Genomic DNA, 17,557 nt, shown 5'->3' with positions numbered 1-17,557 from the left:
GGAGTTACACTTTCTCTTACTCGGTCTCCGATCTCCATTAATAAAATGACTAAAATACTCTAAGCTTTTTAATAAAATTATATATAATTCTTATATATATTTTTAATACTAAATTTTTAACTCTAAAGCCTAAAATGACCTTTTTGGCTTCTTTAATTCTTCTTCCTCTCCTTCCCGTCGCATTGGTCGACCCTTTAGGCCTTCTCTCAAGGCTCCTTGTACCATTCTGCATGACAACTTGATCCTCTCGATGACTCAACTTATCCTTCTTCTCCTTCTAATAAATGCAGCGGCAAGAGACAGAGATGATAAATTTGGTGAGATGCTAGAACGGGGAAAAGACGAGGTCGGAGATGAAGACAGGGACAATAAATTTGAGATGGGGTAGGCCTGAAAGTCCAAAGTCCCCCACTGTCATAGGGATGAGGTCACTATTTTGAGACGGAACGAGAATGTAGACCTTGTCTCCCGCAATCACACCGGTCAGCTGCCATCCCTAGGCTGATCATCAAGATTGACTGCAAATTAAAAAATATGACAAACCTGACCAATTAGTTTTTTTTACAGTTTGGCTCTTTTGTCACTTGAAAATTTTGGTATCTTGGTCAAAACCATTTTTTTAAGTTTCTCACTTGAAAAAAAAACTCAGGTGACTTGATCAAAAAATCAGGCACCATGTAAGTTCTTGCTCAAAAAATGCACGCAGAAAAAATAAGGTGCCATGATTTTTCAGGCAACAAAAGGGCAAAAGTGTCAAGAAATGTTGACAACTAGTTTTGATACGGTGTCAAGAAAAGTTAATTGGCTAAATGTGTCATATTTTTTAGTTCACAGCTACTTTTGATATTGTGTCAAAAGTTAGTGCGACCTATGTCATTGTTCGTGAAAAAGAACAATGCTTTTAACATGAGAAACACAATTACAATGTTAAGAAAATTTATTTTCATATAGGAGAAGCATTTCTTCCATTTTCGAACACAAATATCATATGAGGCATCAAAAATGCCCAGATGAGCTTCCCGGGAAGCAAGCACCAGAGGTTTTAACAAACTTCTAGTGACTATGCCTAATTTTATATTTGAAATTGTATTGTTTAAATCTCAATATCAAAGTTAATATATCCATCATTGTTTTACATACTTTTTCATAGCCCCCTTGACCTTTATGCAAATACTTCTTTTATCTATTAATTTAGTTTAATCATAAGAGTTAAAATTGCCACGTTGCCCCCGTAGAAACGTATGCATAACTTGACTTTTATAAATTTTTTTATTTGACTTGTCAGTTGATTGTTTGAGATGAAGAAATCAGAACAAGTTGAGTTCACGTTGACACCAAAAAAAGTAGGGAGTGTCTATCAGGTCAGAGGCAGCTCCGAATGTAATCCGTGACTATTGAGCGCTGCCTCCTACACCGTCCATCCCATGGTTGAACGGCCTCCCAAACACATGGTTTTGGGATTAATTTCAGTGGTTCGTTTTTTATTGGTCTGGATCTCATCATCTAGAGCATCAAAGGTCTCAAAAAACTTGTGGAACCCATCATCTAAGCTAAAGAAGAATACATCCATGAACAGTGGCATAGGGATGGCAGTGGGGGCGGGGGACAAGGTCTCCACCCCCGCCCCGCCTCAAGATTTTATCCTCCATCCTCGCCTCCATCCCCGGCGGGGAATGGATTTTATCCTCCATTCCCACCTTCATCCCCGGTTCAAACGGGGATGAGGCGGGGCGGGGATATTGCGGGGAGAAGTAGTTGGGGCGGGGATGAGGCAGGGATGAGGCGGGGTGGGAAAAAGTGCACGTCCATCCCCGGGGATGGATTTTAACCTTCGCCCCCCCCGCCTCCATCCCCGTTTCATACCCTTCATCCCCGGTCCAAATGGGGCGAGGTGGGGCGGGGCCCCGCTTTCCCCCGGTCCACTGCCATCTCTACAGTGGCAGAGGCAGCACTGACGGATTACCGTCAAAGTATGCACTCAAAAAGTAGAAAATAATTATTTTTACAAGGGTAAATTTGTCATTTCAATATACAATGCCCATTGCCTCCATTTGCTTAATCTTGTGGATATTTGAAAAAGTGAGAGAAGTTTGGTGGAGATATTGATTACAACAAGTTTGGAGGTCATTTGAAAATAAGATTTTGCTTTTTAGGTTAGATTGGGCCTAGCTCATAACTGGCCCCATCTGTCTGGCTCATGACCATAGTGACAAAGATTTACAAAAATCACGAGTTTTTTTTTTTGTGACAATATCTCGCGAAAATATCGCGAGAGTTTTTAAATCTCGCGATATTTCGCACAATGTTTGCCACAGTGTAAATCAAATCGCTTTTTTTTTTCCAAATAGCGGCACAATAAGATACTTTATTTCTCAGCTGAGCCAAACCCTAAGCCCTTTCTTTCTCTGTAAAATCCCCTTTTGCTCTAACAGCAGAGTGAGAAATAAAGGGGTTCCAACGTTAAGATTCCTGCGTGAAGGATTCCGACCATTACAGATTCAAAGGGGTTTCGGCGTCAAGAATCCAACGGTGAGTGGTCTCTATCTCTCTCTCTCTCTCACCGATTAAACCACCCCGTGATCTTTCTTCTGCTTCCCTTTTCTTTCTTCCATTCTTTTACTCTATTTTTCCATTTAGAAGCACTCTGTTTTTTTTCGAAACGGTTGTAGATGGTTTTCCTGCCGGCCTAGCTCGGTTTTTTTTCGTAATGGCATGCCAGCTGCCGCCATCCCGCTCTTTCAGCAATTGAGCCAGGCTGATTTTCCGCCAAAACTGAATCGCTCTCTGTTGGCAGAAGCTGCTTACTCAGTTTGGACTTATGAAGAACTTTCAGTATCTGGCTTTTGGGTTTGCTAGAGGACTGTTTGATGGTTTTTTTTTTTTTCATTTTTGAATGTATATAATGGACATTGGTTTCCTGGAATTAAGCTTTCTGTGAGGTGCTTGCTTTAATGATTTTCTAATTAAAATCATTTGTTGATTAGTTTTGCTCACTACTAATCGAGAGTTAAGGTAACAATGGATGATATGGTTAGTGGAATTGAAAATAGTTTTCATATTTTTTTGCGTGTAAAATTAATTATTTAATTAGTTTATTTTTATTTGTAGATTTTTGAGAAATGATTTGAATTTTTTATATTTTTCCATAGATTTTATTGAAAAAAAAAACTCGAGAAATACTCAGAAAGTTAAAAATCTTTTGAGAAATTACCGTTTTAAACTTTTGTCACTATGCTCATAACAATATCTGGATAAGGGTCCCCTTTAGTCTTGAACCCAAATCCATATGCCTGCTGTTGAGACCATAGTAACGAATACCGGCCATATTTTGAAGGTATCGTGATTTTACCATGATTTTTTCAAAATCTGATATAGTCCCAAAATTTTGGGATATTATTGTGTTATTAACGTGAGATATAATTTAAAATTTTTATGTATATTTATACATCCTTAAAAATTTAAATATGAGGATATTTTTTTCAAAATTTTCTGAGAAAAACGATTTTTTTGAAAATGTCGCGAGATGATCACTTGCGGAGGAGAGAAAATCCTGAAACCAGATTTGTGACTATGACGGCTACACTGTCCAAGGAATGGGCTTGACCATATAATGATGATTAATCAAGGTTGGCCCCACCAGAAATTCAAAACCTAACGTGGCTTGATGACTCAGCGGAGTTTATGGGACTCCCATGACATTGATTGAGGTACGTAAATGGGAAGTAGGGCCCAGCCACAACGTTAGGTTAACGCCCCCACAAACGCCCACAAACTTGCTTGATAATGTTAGGTTCCCCTAGTGGCTAGTGATGCCTATGGTTGTAAATAAAAAGAAGAATAAAAAAGATGCGTATAATAAAATATAATAACTAAAAAATTCAATTTTTATATCCGAATTTTTTACTTTTTCACCCTTTTGTTGTGGGGCATGATAACTTGAAGTTAGGGATGCAAACAGTTCGGATCCCAAATAGCCACCCCAATCGAGCATCCGACCCATTTTCATCCATAATTCAAGTATTATGGGGAAAATGATGGACTCATCCAAGGTCCATGTGCATGATTCCAATTCAAATGAGGTGTGCAAATGGATCAAATTTAGTGGATATCAAATCCAAATTTAACACACTAGAATTGGATTCATAGATTAAGATCTGAATGTGCATTTGGATCTGATTCAGATCAATGTTCAGCATCAAATCTATATTAGATTCAGATCAGATCTGATCCATTTACATTTTTAAATATAAAAAAAACTTGTTTTTAGTTTTTTTTTATCAAATTCAAATATATATATATATATATATATATATATATATATATATTGGATCCTATTCGACCATACTTCATTGGATCTCATTTAGATCCATACTTAGGTTCAGACCCCTTGTGTACATTTTGGATCTGGACTCAGGTCCAACATGATCAGACCCCGTGTCGATCCTTTTCACCCCTAACTAAATGTGCGCACTTGTATTTTTTCCCCAGTATTGCCACATGTATTTCAGATTCGGATTCACTCTAACCTCTTCTGATCTGGATTAACTTTTTGCATTTTGGATTTGAATTTGGATCTGTTAGGATCCAGTACGAATCCAATTCATTTGCACCCCTGATGTCGACCCAAATATCTGCCGCCTACCATTTCTTTTTTTTCCTGTTTTTTTTTTCAAGGAAGGTGGCATACAGTTTCCATTATTCCTTATAATTGAGTCTAACTAACCAAACAGGCCAAGTTCAGGTTGAACTAGTTTACTAGTAGGTTGAGTTCATGGCTCGACTTGTATTCCTGTTTAGCCGAGCTGAGCTTGAGCTCGATCCTGAACGAGACAAGCCGAACACGAGATGTGCGGGCTCGTGTAAAACATTCCATGTTATTTAATATGGAATATATATTTTTTTTACATATTATACTTAATATATATTATAAATTTATAATTAATAATTTATATTTTACGTAAATGTTTTCAATGCATTCTTCTTTTTATGTATTGCAGTTAATATATATATATATATATATATGCGAGCTCTTCTGAACTGCGTCGAGCCGAACACCTCAGGCTCGACTCATTAAAGCTGAACGAGCTGCTCATGGCTCGGCTCACCAGCTATACAAACCGATCACGGGCACGTTGTGACAAGCTAGTGACGAGTGGCTCGGTTCATTTACCAGCCTCATAAGTAGCATATATATCTTTGTATGGAGGGGCTTCTTCTGAACACATATATCTAATGGATGATGCAGAAAATGCTAAAAGATTCTATACTCTCTCTGGAAAGCATGCAATATGCATCCGAAAGTACTCTCATGAATTACAAAAAACGACATTGATTTAAGAAACTTTTTAGGCCAATCATAAATTCGCATGCGCTGTTGATTGAATTGCAATCACTGGGGTGTCAACGGGTTCGGTTTGGTTCGGACCCAGGTGGAATCAGACTAACCAGCCCGAACCTGGGTTTAATCGGGTCTACTCTAAGAAAAACCATTACCCAGACCTGAAAAGAAGTCCATGAACCAGACCTGGACCATACCCTGTAAAAAAATAATTTTTTTCATTTTTAAATTGAAAATTTGTAGCTCTTAATCTGAACTTGGGTCGGGCTTGGGTCTGGTATAAAATTTCACAAAGTATACTCGGGTCCATGTATTAATCGGACCTTCGGGTCTGGACTTGGGTTACTAGAGGTGGGCATTGGGCCGGCCCGGCCTGAGCCCGTTTAGAGCTCGGTCCACCATGCTTTAAGTGTGGTCTGACCCATTGATAGGCCAGGCCTTTTACTAATGGGCTGGATTTTGGCATGGTTCTTAATGGGCTTGGGTTTGAATAGCAGCCCATGACTAAACCCTTTGGCCCAACAGACCAATGTGAAGTGGGTCGGGTCTAGCCAGACCTCATACAAATCCATTTGTAAATAATAATTAATAAGTTCCCAACTTCTCATGCATCCAATTAAGTATCTTTATAGTTTTCATAAAATTAACCTAACTAATTAGGTAGTTACCAAGTTATTATGCAATACTTAATTTTTAACATTTTATTATTAACAAATTAACAAATAACTCAATCCCATCGGGCTGATCCAGTAGCCCGTGGACTGGCCCATGTATATAATGGGACACGGGTTTTGTCCCGGTACCTAATGGGCACAGACCTAAATCCTTGGTCCAAACCTGGACCATGACGGGCTGGTTTAGCTTGGCCCATCGAACCGCCCAGCTTGTTGCCAAACCCTATTTGTCACCATATCCAGACCGTAGGGTTTGGTCTAGGTCGAGTCCAGGCATAGTGACAAATATCGGAAGAAATTGCTTGAAAGTTTAAAACAGCAATTTCTCACGAGATTTATGGAAAAACATAAGTATCATGATTTAAATGTGATATTTACATTTTAAATGGCTATTTATTGTGAAAAAACTCTGCATTTTTATTTTTATTAATATTTTAGTATAAAAATTAATGTTTATATATATTTTTATTTTTATTGCCAAGATTTTGCCAAAAATGCGAGATTTATGAAAAAATTTCAAATTCTCGTGAGTTTTTGAAAAACTATATTTTTGACGTTTTTAACTTTTGTCACTATGGGTCAAGGTACCTGTGGGAATGATTGGACTCACATTTATAGAAGGGAAAAATCCATTTAAGGGCTAACCTTTTGGCTGAAGTTATAAAAGTGGGGGCTAAGGTTTCTGAATTTGCTGATAAGCCACAGGTATACTGCTAATTAAAGTTATTGGGTTAACGATCATAAATTTGGAAAGCATGTTTTTTCCTTAGTTTTCTATATTGTTCTTTGGAGTTTGAATTGAAAAATACTTATTTGTTCTCGTACGAAAGAAAAGAGTTCTCTTGTTATGTGACTATTTAACTAAAGGTTTAACCTCAGTTAATGGATAACGGCAAGGAAACGTTTCTGTTTGGTAATTTCCTAAAAACCATAGGCAATATCAAAAAATTCAGAAACATGATACCCATTTTTTAAATTAGGCACAAAGGGGTTATCCCCGAGAATGAAAATTTCCCTTAATAATTGTGAAGGAAGAGTCGCCCGCTTGGTTAGAGGGGTGGGTGGTGAGAGGAGGCACCGGATCAAACCGTACTCACGCATTCCAAAGGTGGGCCACGTAAGGCAGGGTGGGCCTAATTAATTGTGAACGAAGAGTGAATATATTATGCATATCTAATGTGAATAAAAAAAATGGTGCTTCATTTCATTTAAAATATGTAGCGGAGCAATGTGGGCACTTCTATTTTCTTAGTACTCTACACGTTTCTCCCTCTCCTCTTGTCCCACCTATGCCCAACTTTTCCTTTATTTAAGATTTTATAGCACACTATTTTTTTTCATTTAATCAAATTATATTCTCTAATAAGTCCGTTCAAGGTACATAGTAGGCTATAGGCGAGCAAGTTAGCTTAGCTCGACCTGAAAGTTGAATGGATCGTGATAATGGATCCATCAACCCAGTGAGTGCAGTCCTCAAAAGATTTGGTTCATGGTTCATTTGAGCCCACCAAGATCGGTCTTTGATTGGCCACACCTTATAATGGTAAACCTCGAAAAGAGTGGACTAACTTCACAATGCTGCTCCGTGCCTATCACGGGTTTAATCTCAAGGAGAATCGAATTCGTGACATTTAGAGCCTGAACATCCTAACGCTCACCTTAACTAGGGCTGCACAATGAGCCCAGCTAGCTCGAGCTTGGCTAGTTTAAGCCGCTCTCGAATTTGCTCAAACAAGTAAACGAGCCGAGCATGAACATCTCGTTTTTTAAACAAGTTGAGCCCTTTGAGATTAAGCTCGGCTTGAGCCAGGCTCGTAATCCTAACTTTAACCATCTTAATAACCCGCGACAACCAGTTGACAATTGTGGTTTTGCTTCGACTAAGTTACAACTTGGGTTGGTTGGTATAGGGATATAGTAGAATATTAGAGGTAGGCTGTTTGATCCCTACGTGTCACTGAGTTTGAACACAAGATATTTATTTAAGATTCTCTCTCTCTCTCTCTATATATATATATATATATATAATAATAATAAACAACCAAGACAAATAAATAAATGATCAAAGTTTGAATGTTAATAAATATGTGCACATAGGGATGTGTTGTCATATTGCAAAGTTGGTGGCTTTGGTTTGATGCAAAAGGTCGGGGGTGATGAATAAAATAGGGAAAAGAGTAAAGGTACAAATTAATTTGTCGTTGGTCCGACCAATATAAAAAATGACCTTTTTCTGCAAAAAAAATATAATTAATTATTTTCTGGTCAAATTAATCTGCATTTGCGCGAGAGACTTAGAGTGTAAGATAAATTAAACAAAAAAGGGACATTTATTTAGATAATAAAATATTTCCGTTGGGGTTAAACCCATCTGGTGGATTCCTTCTCCCTTCTTCAAAGTAGCTTTGAAACCCCAACAAAAGCTAATCCCATTTTTTTAAATGAAGATACCACTCAAACCCTACATGCCATATTTCTTAATTTAACTTAAAGTTATATTATTTAAGAGATCAAAATAAAATATTCCGTGTTTTGATTACTTTAATATTGGAGACTGGAGATACGTACGGGTTTTAATATAATCTACGCGTTTTATATTATTTCCGTCAGCTTGTTTATTTATTTTTTATATTATTTATTTAATCGGTTGTGGGAAGTCCACGTCAGACCGATGAAGTGGCCAAGAGGGGAGTGGCGAACCGACGTGTCACAGGGGCTTAGGGTTTCATAATACAATCCGAAAGCGAGGGGAATGAGGGTGCTTATAATGCAAACACCAAGAGAGAAAGTGGTTGAGGAGAGTCAGTATGCAGGTAAGTCGGGAGAGAGAGTGACCGATGAGAGATAAGGAGAGAGAAAGTCTGAAGATTCACCGCAGAGGTGGTATCCCATGTGGTAAGCGGGGCCCTGTTCCAAGCTGAAGGCCCAGGTTCTAATCCCTCTGCCACAGGGGCTTAAGAGATACTAACCCCAGCTTGCCTAAAAGAAAGTGTGGAGAGAGAGACTTTTGAAGAGGGGGGAGAGAATGGGATCCCTATGGTGGTGGGTCCCAAAAGGCGAGAAAGGAGGGAAAGGTCGTCGTGGGACCCAGACGCAGAGGGGCAGGCCCAAGCTGACGAATTTCACTTTCTCTGGTGGGCCACGTAAGGCAAGGTGGTCGTGGGTCCTCACTCTGGGTTTTTTCCCTTAGGGGTCGTGATTAAAAAAAAAAATCACTTTCTCTGAACCCTACAACACTTGAGAGAGCGAAAAACAACGAAATTAAATGATTTTTTTTGTTAATTTTAGAAAATCCTGAATTTGGCAGCTACCAAGGGGCATCGTTGAGACCACCTTTCATGCGTGTCTATAAACAAAAGCAACGGTGACACGAGTAGATCAGGCAATCTATTTGCGCCACGTGGTAAGCATATAAGCAATTAAAGAAAAAGAGCAGGGATAGAGATGGGAAATGATGGGAGAAGGCGACGTCACCGGTTTCGGCGGATCTCTTGACCTGGGCGTCCACTGGGTTCCAGCACACCAGGCTCGCCACGTGTGTGGGCTCGGAGGCGGGGCCTCACAGCCCTGAAAGCTCCGGTGTCTCTCTACCTTTCTCGGCCGTCGGATGCATACCGATCCAAGGGTCCCGATCGATTATGTAATCCGATAGGAAAGAGAGAGACGGCATCTTTCGCTGCCAGCGTGGACATCGTGACAAAATCGCCACGTCGGACCGACGAGGGAAGGTTCGCTGGGATTTAGATGGACGTCCGAGAGCCGTTTCTGGGTTGTCCCCGGAGATCCGAGCCGTCCGTCTCGAAGACGTCGCTATCCGTGGCAGGCGATTAGTCTACCAGGTTGGCGATTTGGCGAGGAGAGAGAACAAACAAATATTTTATGAAATCAAAAATTAAATTAAAGTAACATATAATTTGACCATCTAGCTCGGCACGTGGGCCCCGCGGCACCGATTCTTGCTGGTATCGTCGGAAGGGTATGACTTCCACGTGTCGGTAAAAGCGGGTGGGGAAAGGACAAGCCTGCCCTCGTCGGCGATGCTTGGTGCGGAAGAAAGCCTATAGGGAGACCGACACGTGGGATGCCAGGCGGCCATCTCCCGTCAGGCCATCCGACGGCACAAAGACCGCCATGCTGGCAAGAAATCTGTGAGGACTGTCCGATCTATTCTGAGATCGGACGGTTTATGTTGACTTGAATTACGCGTCGGGGCGATCGTGGCCGTCTATGCGTGCTTTCGGGGGCAGTGGTCTCTTGGTTAAAGGAGAGGGGGAAAAAGATGGAAAGAGAAAAGCCCAATAGTGCAGGAGAGAGAGAGAGAAAGAGTTTTCCGGCCAGAGGAATTTCCTTTTTACCTGCGAGATTCCTGGGTTTTTTGGCGAGGGTATTCCAGTTTCCGCCGATACGTTTGGAGTTCCGGCGGAATTATGCTCGGCGGAGATCCGGACAAGATCGGACGTGGGAGAGCGACCGCAGGTCGGAGTTAGATGAGCGAAGCCGACGGCGGAGGAGGTGATGGATAGGAACAGGGAGGTACGGAGAGGACTGCCGATGGAGAACGGTCTGTCGAGGAGGCGGCCGCAGCGGAGTAGCGGTGGTGGGATGAGGGACTCTCTCGGTAGGTTTTGAGGACTTTCCGTTCTTTCCCGGCGAGATTCCGGCCGCTTACTGTTAGGGTTATCAAATTTTTCTCGTTTCCTGGGGGCTAATCTCTTTTACTTTTTTATTATTGTTGCCTCCTTCATGATGCAGATGAGGGAGTGGCCGGAGAGCTCCCGGAATCATCGGCGACACGGTTGAGGGATCAGAGGAAGGATCGGTTGAGCCGGAACAAGAGGAGGAGAGGGGACAGGTTGCATGTGAACGGGGAGGAGGGAGGGGAGGAGAGCTCGGAAGAGAGTGTGGATATTGAGGATGATGAAGATGATGAGGAGGATGATATGTCGGCGGAAAGTCACCGGAGGAGCGTACCGCCTCCAGCGGCGAAGATCGTGAAGACACGGTGGAAAATCCCCGATGAGATGATTGGAGTTTCGGTGCCGAGGAAGGCTCGGTCTTGTGAGAACCTCGTTTTGGTGGATGAGATCTTTTTGGTTCTTTTTTTTTTTGGGGGGGGATTTTGGTTGATTTTCTTTTTTGTTTGGGTTTGTGTACACAGCTTCAGTGAAAAGATCTCATGAGAGCTCGGCTTCAGGTGGAGTGGGAGGAGGAGGAGGTGCAGAGCAGATTCCTGTCCAACGGCAATCTTCGACATCTCCAGCAACCCCGAGTGCGGCCTCCGTCTCGCCATCTTCGTCTAATGCCTCAATCCGACGGCGAATGGTGGGTTTCTCCGGAGAAAGGAGAAATCTTTTCCTTTCTTTCCGATTTTCTCTTTTCTCAATTGACTCTCTCTCTCTCTCTCTCTCTCTCTCTCTCTCTCTCTCTCCAGAAGCCGATGGGAGCGAAGCAGAAGCCCCCCAAAGTATCAAAGGTTTCGATCCAGGAGGAGATCGAGATCGAGATCGAGGTTGCGGAGGTGCTGTTCGGATTGAGGCAGTGTCCCGCTGCAGCTGCGAATCCGGAGACGCCTGGCAATGCTCCATCACTGATGGTGGAGGCCAAGGAAAAAGAATCTTCGGCATTGGTGGGGAAGCCTAGAGTTTCCTCGCCCACCTCGCCTCAGCAATCGGTCGCTTCTCTGAGGATTTCGAGCTCGATGGCGATGCCTACGCCAGCTGTTGGTGGGTTTATCCGTTATTCTGTGCACCTTTTCTTGTTGGAGTGAAAGGAAGGTCCTTGCTGTTTCTGATTTCTTTACCTGTATTCGCAGCAGCACCCAAGAGGAAACGGCCGCGTCCGGTGAAATTGGAGGAGGAAAAGAGTGGTTTTGGAACCGGTACGGTCTCGAGCGTCCCGGTGGTACCTGCTACCAAGAATGAGGCGAAGATGAAGGTCTCTTCGCCTAAGTCCGAGAAGAACAGCGTTATGGTGGCTTCCAATGCAGTGGATACTGCGAGATCTCTCAAGCCTGAGAACATTCTGGATACAGCGAAACCCCATGCGATCTCTGAGATGAAGCCCCCATCCACAGACGGAGAGTGTGAAACCAAGGGAATTCCGGATGTAATCTGCAGTGAGAAGATTAAGCCGAAGGTGGAATCAATTCCATCAGTGAAACCGGGTGTCGGTCTGGAAGATTCAACAAAGGGGTGCGTAATCTGGTCAGATGGTGGTTACCAGTCCGGTATAGTTTGGGCCGTCTCTGATGGTTTGTATTCTTTGCTTTGCAGGGTTTCTTCGGTATCTGTCGCATCCGGTGGTCCAAAGGAAGAGAAGTTCAATATTGATCTAATGGTAGGGAATGCCAACCTCATGGATATTTGCCATTCGCTGTTCGCTGGTGCTTTGTTATAATTTCTTTTCTTCTTGTCTCAGGCTCCTCCTACGAAATCTATGCTGGATGGGGATATCAATGGAGATTTGGTGAGTGTGCGTCTGAAATTTATGTTTTTTTTTCTTAATACCTTTTTCATCCTTTTGGATTTGTGGATTGCTCATTGTTTTGTTGCTCAGGTTATGGAGATGGAGACCATGAATGTGAAGGAGGTTAGTATGATCGAGGCCAAGGAAAAAGAGGAAGTGAAGATGGAAGCAGCTATGCCTGCAAAACCTTTGCAACCGGAGAAGAGAGCAGAGGTGGGCGAAGGATGCGAACTGGTAGAGCAGAACAAAGAGCGGATGCCTGATCTACGTCTGGATTCAGAAAAGCCGGACAGAGAAGGCAGCAAACATCAATCTCAGAAGCATTCTAGAGCCACGAGGAGTGACTTGAAGGCACAGGAAACGGAGAAATCCGGTAATCCATCGTCTTGATAGTTCTTCACTGCTCCAAGATGACAGACTAGTTCTGATGCTTTTGATATTGTTTCAGCTCCACCGACTGCAGGAACTGCAACAACGCTGGTGGGACCTTCGTCTTTGCCAATGCCCATGACGGTTGCCGGCTGGCCTGGCGGTCTTCCTCCTCCTCTCGGGTATTTGATTTGTCTCATTATCTATTTTAGTTTCTCTTTTCCTCCATGTAACAATTATCACCTTTCTTTAACTGGCCGATCTTCCTCTTTTCCCCTTACGGGCGGAGAGATCTTACAATAGTCATAAATTTCTATGTAGGTATATTGGTCAAGCACCGGCAAATTGGTCTGGAGCGCCCCTTCAAGCTGTGGTGTCCATGGACGGCAATACCGGAGCACCACCAACCCTTCATGTGCCTCCTCTCCCTCTTTCTCAAGTTTCGTTTGTTCTTTTCTTTTATTCAAAAAGGTTAGTAGTAGTTTTGACTATGCGTTTCTGATCCGTTTTTGGGAATGGCAGCCGCATGTTCTCTTGCCTCAGCCACGACACAAGCGCTGTGCTACACACTGCTACATTGCGCAAATGATCAATTTGCATCAGCAATTAGCTCGTATGAATCCTTATTGGGCTGCAGCAAGCAATGCATCTCTCTTTGGAGCAAAACCATACAACCTCAACGCTATGCCTTCAACTGATGGGATGATACTGGGCAGCCCCTTACCAGGTGCATTTCCTGCTGTCAACTTTACCGCTGCTGGGAGGATCCCAGGCTTAGTGCAGGAGAAAGGCAATGGTAGCGCTGTTACTTTTGGTGGCCACACTTCAAAGGAGAAAGCTTCAGCATCATTTGTCGATGGACAGCAGAAGCAACAACCAGCACTCCAGCAGCACACTTATCCGGCCTCTGCAGCTAGCATACCGGTAAACCTTTCATAGTTCTCTTTGTAAAGTATGCCTTTTAAAATCCATTTGCGGAATCTCTTTTTACCATTAGTCTTTACGTGATCATAATTCTTTTACAGCATGGCCCTACTATAATCTTCCCACTGAATCAGGTGGCAGCAGCTGCCAAACCTGGAGGAGCAAAGGCTCCCGTCACTGGAATTGCTGCTGCTTCCTCCGCCTCTGCAGCTCAAGTTGGTGGTTCCATGGCTAGCTCTGGAACAGCAGCCACTCTGAGCTATAACTTTGCAAACCTGCCTACCAACGAATCACAGTACATTGCTATGGTACAAGGCAGTGGCTACCCATTCCCAATTCCTGCCCACGTTGGAGCTGCAGCGGAAACAGCAGCATCGGCATATAAAGGTAGCAGCACACATGTGGGCCAGCAAGCAACATCAGCTACTGCACCACCACCACCATTCTTCAATGGATCATTTTATGCATCACAGATGCTTCATCCTTCCCAAATCCAGCAGGCTCAGTCACAGGCTCTTCAACAAGGTCTGCAGAAACCAAGCAATTCCAGTGGTTCATCTTCATCTTCATCTCCCAAGCACCATCATCAGCAGCGTCTGAAAGGTGGTAGCAGCGGCAGTTCTCATAACTATAAACAGCAACAGCAGCAGCGGCAGCAACAAAGAACACAATCCCAACTTCCAGCAAATTCACTGCCCCCCAATCACCGCCTAAATGCACCATCACAGCCACGCGAGGTTGGGAGTGAATCTGGTCATGCTGGCGAGGGTGACAGTTCCACCACTGCAGACAGCAAAGTTTCTCCTGTGCAGAAGAGTTTGTATACCCAAAATAATCATCTCCATCAGACCCTTAATCCCAGTTACAACATCAACACTCTTGCAGTCAATGTACACCAGAATTTTGCAATCATGTCTGCCTTGGGCAGTGGGAAGAATGGCGAGAAGCAGCCTCAAAATTCAGATCCAAATCTTCAGTATGGTCTGAATGGCATGGAGCTGATTCCTTCTCAAACTTTTGCCATTTCTTTTGCTTCGGGGATAGACTTCTCCATGGCTCAAGGTCATCATGCGGTTTTGAGTTTACCAGAACCTTATAGGCAGAATTATCAGCTTGCAGCTGTTCACGCCGCTGTAGCTGCTCAGCAGCAGCATGCACAGCGGGCAACTTGCCAAAGGATTGGAGAGGATGCTAAGAATACCAGTGACAATGGTGGTGGTGCTGCTCGTCAAGAAGAAAGGAAGGCAGGTGGTGCAAAGCCAGCACCAGCCATTGCTTCTCACTCTCTTACTTTTTCACGGCAGCCAGAAAATAACAATGAAAATTCCTCTGTCTCCATCTTCAATTCCTCTTCCACCCATGTTTCCAACCAAGCTATTCTTGATAATTCATCCCGCACCCTCAATCTCATTTCGGTCCCTGCAAATGGAACCGGTACTTCTAGTCCTCCACCTACTGCCACGACTTCCAGTGCCCAGCATCCGCAACAGCAGCAGCAACTCATGGCTCGACCAAAACCTGCTACAAACAATGCTGGTGTTCCAACTGTCTCCATGCAGACTGCTGCCATTTCTTATCCTGATCGTCTTCCAGTAAACAAGTTTCCTGGTGGTCTATCTGCATTTCCACAAGCCCTCATTCAAGGAACTACTCAGCAATGTCCTCAGTGGAAGTCCCTTCCGGCAGGTTCTCCTAGCACATTTACGCCTGCACCAGCATCTGTCCCCTCCCCGTCAAAGCAACCCAAAAATCCTGCTGCTATTGGACCTGGGTCTTCTGTTGCCCATTCTCAGATATCCTTTGGCAACAGCATCGTAAATTCAAAGGCAACTGCAATGGCAATGACTGGACATGTGCCAGCAAATTCACCATTGAATGGCAGTGGCTCCACTGCCTCTCCAGCTAGGCTGAATTCGTCAACTGCAGCTGTTGTGTCCCCTCCAACATCCATTGCAAAGAGCGCAGGAAGCCCGTCTTCAAGAGCTCCTACAGGTAGTAAGGGAGTGGTAGTTTCAGCAACAACGCCAACTGTCTCACAGCAACCCAAGAATCCACATACAAGCACAAGCAGGAAGCCTTCCCCACCCCTTGGTGGCCGAAGCAACCTGCCATCAATATTAGGGCATCCTCAGTTGGTGCAGGTTTCCTCGCCAAAGCAACCACTGCCACAGCTGCAACAGTTGGCTCAGTCTTCAAACTTAAAAAACCAGCACCAGCCCCATCTGCATCAGAAGCAACAATTTCAGCAGGCTCAGATGTTCTACCTTCCTACGCAGTCTTCTCAGCTGCCTCCATTAACTGCAGCTGCTGCAGCTTACTACCAAAAACCAACTTCAACTACAGCACCATCTTTCGGTAATCAGCAAAGAAGGCCCCCATCAGAGCAACCACAGAATTCACCATCTTCAGTGTCTTCAAATTCTACTGCAACAGGAGTGCTCTCTCTCACCATAGCGGGCTCTGCACCTGATCCATTGAAGTCCGGCAGTGCCAGCAGTTCTACTGTCAAAGGCAGTGCCGGCATTCTGCAAACGCCCCAGTTCTCCACCCAATTGAGTACTGCCACCAATTCAGCTAACTACGCCAATGCATCAGCGGTAATGGCTGCCTTCCCTTACATTCATGCAGTCTCCACTGCACCCATAAAATCTGCAGACCAGAACGGCACAGGGAAGCAGAAGCAAGAAAAGATCCAATGAGTTCTTCCAATCCAGATGGCGGTGATATATGACCAGCGAGAGAGATTATATTTGGGCCTCAAAATTTTTTGAGCATGATCTCTAACTTTGGAAATGACGATGTGTACGCATACTACACTAAGGACCCTGAGGATGGAGGATTCTTGTCGCTGATGGTGATTGGAGTTCTGTGCTCGGGGCGATGCCATTGCATTTGAGCCAGTGTTTTCAAAGCTCACAGGACGACCGCCATCGCCACTGATGCTTGAAGAAGGGAGCGCGTGTAAGTAAAGGGAACGCTATAAGAGTTGGGAACGCACACAAACAAGGGAACAATTTTTTGATGAATTTAGAATTGGGTGCTCTCTACATGTGTAGAAGAAGATGAGGGGAAAAGCTTGGGGCGCGCCATCTATATGTTTATTCATCTATGTGGATGTAAAGATGTTGGTTCGCTCTCTTTTGGTGACATGATGATGTAGATGATGTAATTTGTTCAACAGTCACACTAACAAAGTGTTCATACCTACAGAGAAACAGAAACCCCAATTTCTGGTTACACAGTTTGTGCTTCCATTCTTTTTCCTTCCTCCCCTGTTTTGAATCTTTTCGTCAGATTGGTTATGCCACAATCACCTCTCATTTCCTTTCCGTTGTTTTTGTTTTGATCCTGTAAAAGAATGCGCGTTGGGTTGTAGTTGGGTGGGTGGAGGCTTTTACAATCTATATAATGGGCATCCACCAAAATGGCCTGGTGATGTCATGGGCTTTATCTCATTGCGAGTGTCAGTCAGTGGGGATGTATGTGTGTCGTGTCCAAATTGCTTTCTTTCCCTTCTCTTTTCATCGATCTCTAGTTTTTCCTTCTTATTTTATGACAAAGTGGCTGAGAGAGATCTGTTTTGCTGATATTTTGTATCGTCATGTGATGGAGTTAACTTGGTAATCGTAAGGGGGAAGGGAATCCTAGACCAAAAAGCCCTAACTTTTCGAAGGTTAAAGTCAGAAAATTGGGGCTGTTGGTGGCTAAAAAGTAGTGTAAAATATTGCAGAGGGATTTTTCTCATTATTTTATCCTCTTTGTGGTTGGACCTCGTCAAGGGCTTCAT

General features: G+C 43.5%; 1 protein-coding gene across 3 annotated transcripts; it reads left to right on the top strand.

Annotated features, from left to right (window-relative positions):
- Positions 1 to 10,312: 10,312 nt before the first annotated feature.
- Positions 10,313 to 17,011, top strand: LOC149828096 (protein TIME FOR COFFEE-like). 3 transcript variants are annotated; one of them, XM_090019882.1, is made up of 12 exons: positions 10,313 to 10,630; positions 10,765 to 11,070; positions 11,171 to 11,334; positions 11,444 to 11,735; positions 11,828 to 12,203; positions 12,285 to 12,348; positions 12,430 to 12,477; positions 12,568 to 12,850; positions 12,926 to 13,028; positions 13,168 to 13,261; positions 13,369 to 13,770; positions 13,872 to 17,011. In XM_090019882.1, the coding sequence occupies exons 1-12, from the start codon at positions 10,528 to 10,530 to the stop codon at positions 16,467 to 16,469; spliced, it is 4,833 nt and encodes a 1,610-aa protein (XP_089876008.1). In that variant the 5' UTR covers positions 10,313 to 10,527; the 3' UTR covers positions 16,470 to 17,011. The 3 variants fall into 3 exon arrangements, with proteins under 3 accessions (XP_089876008.1, XP_089876009.1, XP_089876007.1); XM_090019883.1 differs by having other exon boundaries at positions 10,320 to 10,630; positions 11,825 to 12,203; positions 13,905 to 17,011; XM_090019881.1 differs by having other exon boundaries at positions 10,320 to 10,630; positions 11,825 to 12,203.
- Positions 17,012 to 17,557: the final 546 nt, after the last annotated feature.

The sequence above is a fragment of the Nuphar pumila genome, chromosome 10 (assembly GCF_984573655.1).
Source record: "Nuphar pumila chromosome 10, dmNupPumi1.hap1.1, whole genome shotgun sequence".
NCBI classification, from domain to species: domain Eukaryota; kingdom Viridiplantae; phylum Streptophyta; class Magnoliopsida; order Nymphaeales; family Nymphaeaceae; genus Nuphar; species Nuphar pumila.
Note: the sequence above shows the minus strand (reverse complement) of the source record. Positions and strands in the feature narration are given on the sequence as shown.